Consider the following 12678-nt stretch of genomic DNA (forward strand, 5'->3'; position numbering starts at 1 on the left):
CATCGGAATCCCCCTTCCCTCCACCGACCCCCGCTCGCCGTCGCCCCTTCCCGGTCTTGCCGCGAGACGACTCTACGATGATCATTATATTTCCCGATTAAAATAACACTAATGCTCCTGGGTTTTGCGATCTGTGCCCGACCCGCCACTGTCTCGGTCGTTTCTTCACGTTCGTATCTCTCGCACCCACGCTTCACCTCGCTGCCGATCCTCCTCCGTTTACTCAGTATTTGCACAACGAGCCGAGCGATTCTTGGCTTGGTGCCTGCGTCTTGACTTACGACGCTCGTAAGAACCTCGTAAGTTAGACGTTTGAATTCGAGCGTGATTGACTCTGCGACAGAAACAAATAATCCAGACGAATGATAATTTCTGCGTTAAATGTGAATGAGTTTTGAGGAGTGTCTTTAATCAGAATCATTATTTACATTTTAATATGCCTAATATTTTCTAAATTCTAAACAATATAGAAAGCCGAGTATGAAAATATAACAATGCTGTAATTAAAATTATATTTTGAAAAATTTGAAAAGAATTAAATCAATTTTGGCACGTGCGAAATTGCAAGTAGTACAAATACCATCTTCGAGCATGTTCTTGAAATTTGATTAAAGCCGTTCTGCCGGTGTGCTCTTATTTCACCGTGCAAAATGCGACAGAGGCGAGATCACCGAGTTCGTTCCAGCTGATTTAAGGTCCATCCCGCGTCTTGATCCTTCAACAATGAACCTGATCGCGGAGTCGCGACACGGACTCGTCCGCTGCCCCTTTCCTGCAGTAAATATCTAAATCTCGGGGTCCTTCCGCCGCGAGGAGAGATCCTCTTTGTGCGAACAATCTCCAGCGATAATCAGAGTCCTCTTGTGTCTCCCGTGCGTGGAGCGGCGGTACCGTTTTATGACGAGGCCCGGTAAATCATCTCAGTCTCTCGTGGAAATGTCTCAGGGACGTCATAGGATTCGGTACGCCTGTTTCAGCGGCAAGAATTCCTCTCCCTCCGCGTTGCGCGCACTTCTTCCACTCCGATCTGCATCCGATAACGAGCTTAACTCGGCTCGAGTATGTGACTGGCCGCGCGGAGATGCATCGCCGTGCCGTTTTTATCTCCACTGTGGAGCAGATTTACAGACGACGGATACGCCGTTCTCGGTAGCGTCTTTATTGCAAGCAAGACCTGCGTATTCCCCGTCGTTAAACTGCAAAAAAATAAAAAACACATTTCCATTTGTAGAAAAACAAATATTCATATTTAATTACATTAATATTAAAGTCTCGTTGTTTTATCGACTCTTTATTTATAATATTATTATACAGCGGCAATGTTTCTTGATATCAGCGTAGAAAAAAGTATATATATTTATTCCTCGCAGTTTACTCATTGCGATGTAAAATACGCAATCAATTTTTCCTTCACGCGTCTTATTACGATGTTAAAAACCGCTTTAACAGATTGCACGTAAATTTTCTGACGCGGTGCATCGCGATGCGATGTACACACGCATGTATGAGGAAATGTGCGCAAGCGAATCTAAAAAGCGAAACAATGTTAGCGCTACCGTAGAAGGAGGAATACGCGCACCAACACTCGCGAACGCACGCAATCGGTGAGCGTATACGGCTCATGTGCGTAATTAGAAGCTGCCGCGAACAATGAAGAGTATAACTTTTATTTCGCTTATCCGCGACGCCGATCTACCCCACCTTCTTCGTATACTTCTGGGTTCGCCACGACCGCGTACGCAGGTTCAGGGGCGAGCACAACCGGCGACGACGGCGACCGCGGTACGCAGGAAACTGTTTAACTGATTGTCGCTTCGAAGTAAACTTCGCAGTCACTTTTCCGCACGCTATAGGTACTTTCCGCTTGAGTTACTTACCTGTGTCACGGACGGAGGCGACATCGGTTGCGAGAGCTGCAACAGAATATTATATATATATATATATATATATATATATATATTTCTATGTGCAGATACACATGTAATACATGTACGCGATTTAACCTTTTATGGATGCTAATTGAGGAAACTTTTAAATTGGAAAATGTTATTATCGCATTATTCGTGTATGTTACACAATTTTTAAGCACATTATTAAATTGAAAATACTCTTAAATATTTTTAGAGAGATTTTATAATTCCGAATATTTTTTATAATTTAATCTAAGTTACCTATATTAAATTTAAATATATATATTTTTTTTTATTACGGAGAATATCGCAGTCAGCGTGTTACTAGATTGCTGTAGATCATGACTTTTATTGCTAGCAATCATATGCATTTTTTCTATGAAAGTGAGAGTGAGAATGCAAAGATGAATTGAAGTGATACAGGCATACTGATTGTTTACCCGTAGTCGCGTAGTCTCGTATCCAAGAAGTGGAGATGCGTGTTCGTACGGTACCGTATACGCGAGCGCGAGTTAACAAGGTTAAACACCTTAGCCGAGTTAACGGGAACATTAACACTCCACGACGATTACGATTAGAGACGTCTCGAGCGAATGAGCGAAGTACGAAGGACTTTGACGCCGCAGGGGCGGCGGAGGGATCGAAACGCGTTAGGAGCGCCGAGGGGGATAGCGGCGAATCAGAGGGAGATTCTTGTCGGCGGAAAAGGCCAAAAGTAGGAGATTCAAGGTGGTAAAAGTGGACTTTAACTTCGAAGCCGTATTAAAAGTTCTTCGTGCCAACGGATCCTCACGCTTCTGGTCTTGCGCTTATGAAGCAGCCCGCTTGCGCATTATTGTTGCCGAAACGCACGCCATTTGCAAAACTAATATATATATAATATTCTGTGGCAGCTGAATTAGAAAGTATTACTATGCAAATAAGGATAACAGAAAGCGCGATCATGACGGCAACAGGAATACACAATATGATAAGGCAAAAATTGAATCTGTTTAAATGACGTTTTAGCATTTTGGCATTTTTTTTTTTTTACAATGAGACATTTTACATTTGCAAACCGTGATAATAAAAGATGTAAGATATTTCGCTAAAATTTTTCCAGTGAATATATACATAGACTGTTTACGAGCTTCACACGCAAAGCCGTAAAAGTCGATGGTGTGACAAATGGGGGAGGGGGAGGGTCGATCACGAACGCGGCGTTCGGTGCCAGGGGTCAATCAACGGAACGACAATTTCTCGAGCTATTTTCGAGCTCCCGACGGCGTGGCCGGCCGTAGGAATATATCGATAGAACGCGCATTATCATATTATGGAACTCTCCATACAGTTTCAGCCGACCTCCCTTCCTTAATTTAAATTCTATTACACCCGATCTCTATTCCCTCTTTCCTATGAATATTCAAACTGGGCGAGACCCACCCCCACCTACCACCCCCCCTCCCACCATCTATCGGGTATCCAAAGAATTAAATTAATATACCGAGCGAAACAGCTCTCGCCACCTTCCTCCCGCTCTTCTTACCTCCCTGCTCCCATCATCTCATCTACGTCGCACCAGCTCGTGCGGAGGAGCTAACCAAGGTATAAAGGAAGTGGATCGCGTCCCCTTAGAAAAGCTTGTCTCGACGGCCATTAACGTCGTTTTCACGTCGAAACGGGATAATTAGCTCGGAAAATCAGAGTTTTCAATCGATCAAACAAGATTTTTGCGAAGGCGGACGTGAATGCAAATGGTTTTGTCACTTAACACTTTTGTAAAATATTCAGTTTTCTCATATTTTCATCGAAATATAAATTAATGCCAAAATATTCCCATAGCGATGAGTTCACCGATAAATGCGTAATATTTAAGGAGGCGAATGATGAATAGATAACAGCGATATGCGCATCTCGATTAACATAGCACGTATATGATTATTATCTCTATGGCAAGTGCGTTCCGTTAGTACTAGCTATTACTCCTACCTATTACAATCTTACAATGTTGCCTCATCACGTGCATTATATTTTATAGTACGCTCGGTTGATTCGCCATAATTATTATTCGTCTATGGAAAAAGTTGGCGTGTTTTCGCAGATCCGTGTTATATACTGGTGAAATATACATTTCTAACTGAAAATGATTATAATAAAACAAACCTTTCATCACTATATCGTTAACATGCATTGCAGAATATTTCATGCGTGTACTTTTGCATTTATTTAATTAATTTCTAATTGAATTTCTCACATTTAATTTCTTTATCACAATATTTTTAAAATATATTTTACATTGAATTTTTTGCAGGATTGCAGGCATCTTATCATTCCATTTTCGTTGCGTCACGGAGGAGAGAAGGCAACGCGCAATAATGGAAAAATTTTCCGTAAGTGATCAATTTGGAAATACGATTCGAATAGTTCGCGATGCTCCGTAGCATAGCCGAGCTAAGTAGACCATGTCCCTACGCGGTTCGTATACCACGTAGTCGCCAGGGAACGCCACTTAATGACGAGATAGGCTCGCTTATTATGTGATAAATATAGAAACGTAATTATTGATAAGCGTTAATGAGCGCTACCGTGCACGTAGGGGAGTGCGCATCCTTAAGAATCATGCACCCAAGCTTGCTCACGCACAACAGCGCGAAGGAGCATTGTTCTCGCGCGCCCGTGAGTTTTATCTCCCCTCCCCGCATTATAAATATAAGCATACAAACGTACACAGGCTTATATGCATGCGCGCGTGTATGCGTGTGGGGAGGGGGATCGTAATATCGAGACGGAGAGCTGCGCAGATCTCTGTGGCCGGTAGGGGTCGGAAAACTCAGTAAGATCACCGATAAATATAGCACGTCGAATGAGCACCATGCCCGCCGGTTAGATCTTGCGATCTTGATCGTGGCACGTCGTGCAAGACGCGCGGCGGCGCGGTGGTTTGCTTCGTTTTCTTATTTTCCTGCTGCCTTTTTCCTCGCGTTCGTGCGGACCTCTTCCTTTTTCCTTCTACTTGGTCTCCGTGGCACGCCGTGACTGTGTACTTACGCGTGCATGTGTGCGCCGCGCGTGTGTCTGCGGGTGGGTGGATAGCTGTGTGCGTACATATGCCCACCGAGTGGAACTCTCGCGGGATAATTTGCGAGGGATGATGCTTCGCGTGCGAGTCGACTCGAAGTCCAATCTACGAAGGATCTACTTGAAATCTTGGACGATGATTCGCCTAGGCGCTGTCTTGCGAACGCTTGGCGCGAGGAGCATACATTTTCTTCTTCATCCCAACACTTTGTTAGTCCGCCGACAGTGTGTTTCGGATAATTGAATATCAATGTTTGTATTAGGCTTAATTATTTAAAAACGCAATTCAATAATAGATAAGGAGAACTTAAAAATTGCATTATTTCCATAATGAAAAGTATAAAGAAAATATGATAAAATTGATAAATATGTCTAAAAATTAAAATATTAAAATATTAAAATGATACGTAGCAGTGGAACTTGCAAATGATTTCGAATTCATAAATAATGCATTTTAAATTTTACACTCTATATTCCTGAATAATTGACGTTTTCACATTTTGATTTAAGCATTCACTTATAATTTATTTTGCAATCTCATATCCTGTTAAAACGTGAAAATTACGCTCGTTAAATATTTCATTCTGTCTCCGATAATACTTATTTTGCGCAGCAATACATGACGCGCGATCTTTTCGTATCTCTTCCCAGAATAATTTCGGAGTCGCTGGCACCTTTTAATCAATGTTCCTAATTTAATTCGGTCTGTCACGTTAATTCTCATTAATCATCCGATTCCACATTCAAGCTCGTTTCAAAGATTCGATTAAAAGTGACGTGAATACCAGTGACAGACATCAGACGAGAATCTTTATGCTTCCGGAGCGTAATCAATCCCGAGATTCACTTATGGCCTCACCGGAATTGGAAAATATAATAGTGAACGAAATAATTGCATTTCAAGTCAATGCTCTGATTGCACTCAATTCAATGAGAGATCTTTAATCTTGCACATTTGAACGGTAGCACGCGTATTAATTGATTCATGATTTCGAACGTACAAATCAGACCTCACTTCTTTCACTTTAAACATTTTTATTTCACACAAGGACGTAATATGAAGTCGGGTGATAGATAAGAAGCGTGTCCAGCAAAATGTTTAACATGGGAAATGGCGAAAAGCAGGAGGGGAAGGAGGGACCTTCGGTAATCTAGATCGGCATGAATCTAACGGGCCATCTTGAACAGCGTGTTGAACGAAAAGAAAAGAGAAGCGAGAAGGTAGATTCGTAGTAGCGATAGCACATCTGTCCCAGGACGAAGTCGACCTACAGGAATCCGAAAACACGCGCCAGCAGGTCCGTAACCAGATCCCGTTAAGACACTCGGTTTGTCGGTCCCGGCAGAGCGCAATCTTCGGAATCAAACAAAGGCATAGATCATTCTAAAAATACGCTGCCACCACCGCCGCCGCCGCCTTTACCTTCTTCATCCTCCTCGGGCACCATCGGGGTGGGTAATACAAAGCGTCAGGACGATAAGGCATTCGCATAACTCCTTTTGAATTATTTGAGTTATTTCACTATTAGATACGGTATGCGGCCCTTGCGAGCCGCGACGACGACGCCGAAGCGAACACTCGAGCGCGACGCGACGCTCCCGTCATCGTGCTTTCGCGGTTTTAGGGCGTTCACAAACTGTACTCTAATCCTCTTATAAAACGCTCTTTCGTTATCAAATAGCGCGCGACAGAATAATGCAGTGATTATTTATGATATTAGCAGGGCTTTGAATATCTATTTCAAATATATCTCGCAGTTATGACAAAAATTGAACTACCAATCGCGATTCTCATATCTACTTTTAACTGTTCTATATTCTGAAATAATACTGTCATATTCTGCTGAATCAGCTCCAATTTCCATTTGGCGATCGCGCATCCTCGGACTATTGTCCGGATCACGAGAGCTGGCGTCGGCGCCGGGAAAGCGCGCGTAGTAGGCGTCGTCCAACTGATAATTGTAAGTGAGCGCTCAGCTCGAGCGACGCACGAGGTGTGACGACGGCGCGTCTCGGCGATTATCACGTCCGTCACGATTATGCGAACCGTCACGTCCCGACGCCGACGACCACGACGACGACAACGACGACGGTGCCGGGCAAGGGGGATCCGCGCGGCTTTGTGTGCGTCGCGTCGTCGTCCTCGGCCATCGTACACCGGCATGCATGGCGGATTCCTGATTTTTATAACTGTTTTTCGTAAGCAACCGCTCTTTCCGGCCTCTATAAATTACGCTCGTCTCCAGATGCGGACGCGAACGGTGAACTCTTCTCAGCACCTGGAGCTGTGACATTTTTTCCGCAATCTTGCCTCCTCTTATTTCATGAAACATAATGATTGACAAATTTTTTTTTGTTATAAGCAATACCGTTGTCCGATATTGATGGTTCAAAGCTGGAGCTGAAGCTTGGATTTTTAATTGAATGTGGTTTAATTTTAATGTGGATTTATCTGGTCAATGTGTTGCTGTTCTAGATTACATTAAGTACAGCAATTACGATCTGGTAACAGCTATGACAAAAATATCTTTCTCTGTAATATTTCGTCTTTTCCATACACCCGTTCTCCATCTTTCTTTCTCTCTCGAGTAAAGAGGCGCAACTTTTTATCCGGCTATCTCGTTCGAAAGTTCAACGTCGCACATTCTTTCCTTTTCTCTTTCTCTTTTCTTCCTTGTTTCTCGCTTCTTCTTAAAGACGGCGGTATCTTCGTTTGTTGTTTGCGTGTCCTCGTCGCTCGCTCCTTAATCGAGGCGACAGTGCTCAGCCGGGACATTAGCCGCTCACCGTCATGAAACTTCGTTCGACCGTATTAACTATGGCCGCGCGATTGTTCGCGCCGCGTCGAGACGATGGCGCGATGATTTCACCGGAAACTCACGATGCGGTGCGTAAACAGCGTGTCCGATAGTCAACGATAGTTGACGCCGTACAATCGCTGATGGGCTATCGAGATGGTCGGCGCGCGTTCAAGGAAGCACAGACGAGAGAAATTTGTAAATAATTTTTTTCACGCAAATCTCTTTTTGTTTTTAATTAGATTTTTACAAATAAAAGTAATTGAGAATTTGATAAAAATATCAGATTTATTGCACAAGTGTTATCGAGATTTAGTTGTTATCCTAATCATATCATATGCAGTTCCAAGATAAGATAATAATTGAATTGCAACTTATCAATATTTTAAACTAATCATGTCTAATAGAGAATCGTTTCAGTTGTATAAAGAATTTATTCTTCAATTGTGCAAACAAGTTGTCTATATTTGCTATGCCAAATCCTAAAAATGGCGGTTGGAGAGGATTTTGAACTTTGTTTCAATTTAATTAATAAAATTTAATTAATATATATTTCAAGAATATTGCTATTGGAAGCAGATCTAAAAGGAACAATTGATCAACTTCTATCTTGCCTATTTTTATTCTATTCAATATCAGATATAGCATTTAAAAATAGTCCGCGAATATTTTCTCGCGTAATCATAAAATATATTTAACCAATCAATTTTATTCTCAATCATGGAGAAGACATCGCGCGCGCGTATGCATAGATGCATCTTTTTTTCTTTCACCCCCGTGCGAGCTTTCGACGCATGAGCATTAAGCGCGATTACTGCTCGGTTATTATTATTCCGGCAGGTTAAAAGCGTCGAGTGTCGCTACTGGCGTCATGACTGTCTTGGAAGTCGTTACCCGGCTTTTCGCTGAGAAAAGTCGCTCGTAGATCGCGCGTCTAAGCCCAGGCTCGTGTCGGCCGTACACAACCGCCGTTACAACATATTATAGAAACATAATGTGGCCGACGGGGTGCAGCAGGGGCGTCGCGCAGATGTAGAGGGCGGACACCAGGGTCGGACGTGGCACAGCTTCTGGGCTTCGGCGGCTTTTGTTAGTTTGGCTTCTGCTTATCTGTCACGCAACATGATGTACCTTTTAACTCGCATTCCTGGTCGTTCTGCTCTCACGCGGCCATTAATAATAATATTCGCGTCGTCTAGTCGTGCGTCTAAACCAAGAGCACCGACTGAGAGTAAAAAGTTCACATGCATGCAGCACGCTAATATCTATAAATGCAGTTGTCACCATTTTTTTTTTTTTTTAGAAAAACTGAAACTTGGATCAAATTATTCAAGATTAAATAAGAATCTCTTCTAATCTATTCATTACATTGAATGCCTCGGAATGAAAATAATCAACGTGACTTTTCAGACAAGTTACCTGGTAGAAAAGATTAATGATCCTATCTTGGTAAATGCAGAATAATAAAGTGATGTAAAATTTCTTTCGGAATATATACACGCACGGCAAATACTCTCCACCATTTGTTCGTGAAAATTGATTGCGGGAATCGTATTTAGATAAAGGATACGTCCGCGGTAAAATCACCTTTAAAGCATGAAACGCGTGTATACTAGTCCATTTCGTCTCGAGCGCGTATTAAAACGGAAATCCTCGCACTCGTCCGTCCGCTCATTGAACATCGCGACGCAGTGATGGCTGTTCAATGGCTCGTGGAGAAGTGCCGCGCACATCCGCTGAAATTCCAGTGGCATTCTGTATCACGATTTCCCCGCGCGAGAGTGTGCATCTCCTGGATTTTCCCATCCCACGCCCCACCCGTTTTCTGCCGTTTTCGTCTATTCGTCCTGTTTTCAGTCGCTTAGTGCGGAGATTTGATTTGTCGCGGCGCGTTCGCGGTTTTGAGCTATGATAATAGCGCCTTCCCAGCTTTACAGCGAGGTCCGTCGTCTCTTCGAGTTAAGCGGCGAACATCCGTCCGACAATACACAAGGATGTTATGCCCGAGTTCATTTCGTGCCGCGATTCCTAGCCAGACGTTCAGGAAAGGAGAAGTCCTTTCTCTTCCTTAGTCACTCACTTACGGAGAGCAACTGCTTCAATTTAAGTCTATGCGCGCGGTAAAATTGCCACGGAATGAGAGAAGACGGAGGAAAATTTTTCCAGCTGGCGGATTACGAACGCCCTTATCTTGTAGGGTTCTTTGTAATTAAAAAAGACGTGTTTATTAAATTGTTACGTTTCTTTTCGCTTGTATCTTTAATGGTTCATTCATTAGTCAAATTAGTAAATAGTCCGGTAATCTATAAGATATTAATTCTACTTATATTTTTGTATCGAAGGCGATTTTAAAAGGGAAATCGATAAAGAGAGACAAATCAATATTTTTTTCTTAAACAAATGACATAGTAGCTATGATATTAATGCTAAAAGATACGTCTGGCTCTTTTTGATTACAGACGATACTAAATAAAAGAATATTCAAGATGAGAAGACAATGACGCGTTCGGCAGAGAATAGAATGGACATGTAACGATAACAATCGGTGTACAAAAAATACGCGTACAATTTCAGTCATGTTCAGGCATTCTTACGATACCGTTGTCGGTGGCGACGGTTGCGATTCGGTTGGCTACGCGTTCGCCTTATTACAGGATTCGTGCTTTACGCGTGCGGATCGTGAGTCCTTGCTAACGAGGATCGTGAAAGGGAGTAATGACACGACCGGACGTGGTCGAGAGGCGTCGGTCTATGGGAGAATAAATTTGCTTACCGGTTTCACGAATTGTCGCCGCCGCCGCCGCCGCCGCCGCTGCCATTGCTCAGTGGACGAATCGGCATTGTTGATGTGTCTTTTTCGAAACCATCGCGAGGTTCTCACGTACCCGCTTCTAAACCGCCTCTGCGGATCCGGCAGTTAATTATTTTCGTGTTCACCTGCGGACCGGGTCGCGGCGCTCGTTCTTGCGTGTCTCGTCTTGCTTAATGTGTTACGATTTACAAGTGAGTCCACTTACTCTTTAGAATAATGTTAAATTCAAGGCGAAAGACGGAAGGTGAGGAACCTTGCGAAAAAATCTTAATCTTAATTAAAAAAAATTTTTTTTGTTATATTTTAATTTATTATATCCAATTTTTGTGGATTGACAATCACACGTGATGTATAATGTAATCGTATTTTCGCTGCATACCGCACCAATTTAATCAGATCTATTTTTGCATACATCGAATTCCTATTTATTCGCTTGATTTTCATTAACCGCGACCTTAAGCGCATAAGACGATCTCGTTGACGTGCGGAAGAAGAGGAGGATTATATGCATCACAGGGACAGAGATATAAGCATACAAGCGCCATGGCTGTAGCTGCCAAGTGTGTAATAAGATATCCGCGGATACTCGAAGTCCTCAATTGGCTAATTTACCGGCAGTTAGCGGCTATCCGACCGCTTAGGTCATCCCAACGTGGCGGGGCATTCGGCCTGAATAATTTATAACTGCCTGTTTACGAGAATTGAGAATAATGAATTTCAACAGCTCACACTCCGACGCATCATTGACGGACTACATTCGGTCAACGGGTCGACTCGGATGTTCGTTATTAGATGATACAATGGCGCGACGACATTCGCGAATAACATCCTTTTTCGAAACGTTCTCAGCCGGCGGTGGTGTAATACTTAGCTCGTAACGCGCGGTTCTCATCGAGCTCGTGTCGAGGACAAAATGCCTACTGTTCGGCGTCGATACCAGGGAAATTTATGGGAACGATAGATATTGCGGGCGCATTTTCCTAGAAACATATGCTCATCATTCCTAGATCAGATGCGTTCAAACCTTTAAAGCGTCCTTTGTTCACGTTGCACTGCGAGAATATTGCACGCTTGAAAATTATGGAAATTATAAATAGTCAATTGGTTTTTTATATTTTTAATGTGCAAGAATTTTAAATACGATCAAAAAACGAGTCAATAGCAATTCGTGTATTTAGCATATTTTTTTTACGCATTGAAATAATCACGCATCTATCAAAATAATTTGCTCGTAAACATGCGCTTTTAAGTATCGCGATTCTGCATCCGGCAGAATCACTCGCGAATTCAATGGACAGATCTCTCAAGTCCAATGCCGGTTGGTCCACATTCTCCATCCGCGCTTGCTGATACGCGTCGGATACGCGATCACGCGCGCGTGGGTGTCCGGCATCGGTCTGCTTCCGGTAGGCGAGCGGCACCGCGGTGGAGAGGCGAGCATTAGAGGAGGTAGACAGTGCGAGCAACGAGGAGAGACGGCGGGGCCGGACAGACCGATGTAAGTGAGCAGTCAGAGAGATGGCGCCTAATAGATTGGTTTGTAGGTGGACGCATTATCTCTCGCACGCGGACAGCACCGACACACTGTGCTGAACGCTTGATCGCGCTCATGGCATCGCTTCGTGTACGTGTATCACGGGCAATATGAGCGGCCGAGGCCGAGGGCGGAAATTAGTAATGTAGCAATGAGCACCACGCTGACTAAAGCTCGACGAGTCGTAGCTTCGAACGGCGCGGTGGGACGTTTGAGATGTGGAGGTGGCGTTGTCCACGAGAGGGGGGGAGACAAGTCGCACCATGACCATCTTGTTTGACGAGCGAGCCACTAAAGAGAACGGCGGAAATTAAGGAGCTTGGCGGTATATAAATTGTCATCGCGTATTGTTTTAATTGTTTTAACTTTCAGTCGGCCGACGTGCACCGCGCGATGATCATTAAATTGGTTTAATTATAAACTAGTTCCCCTTTGGAATTATTGTGAGTCGTCACACTAGATGCTATGGAATGTCGCTTTTGCGGAATATCTTAACGGTAGAATTTTAAATTCACTGCAGTTGTGTTTCGTCATTCTAGCAGTAGTTTCGAATATTTCGTTTCTTTT

General features: G+C 43.3%; 1 protein-coding gene across 1 annotated transcript in view; it reads right to left on the reverse strand.

Annotated features, from left to right (window-relative positions):
• Positions 1–384: 384 nt before the first annotated feature.
• The window catches only part of LOC105676396 (uncharacterized), a 413689-nt gene continuing 401395 nt past the window's right edge, over positions 385–12678 (reverse strand). Inside the window, exon 8 of the mRNA XM_067351940.1 lies at positions 385–1196. Within this exon, the coding sequence (XP_067208041.1) occupies positions 1046–1196 (151 nt within the window). The 3' untranslated portion in view covers positions 385–1045. The remainder of the gene's footprint in view (positions 1197–12678) is intronic.

Source organism: Linepithema humile, chromosome 3 (assembly GCF_040581485.1).
Source record: "Linepithema humile isolate Giens D197 chromosome 3, Lhum_UNIL_v1.0, whole genome shotgun sequence".
Classification (NCBI taxonomy): Eukaryota; Metazoa; Arthropoda; class Insecta; order Hymenoptera; family Formicidae; genus Linepithema; species Linepithema humile.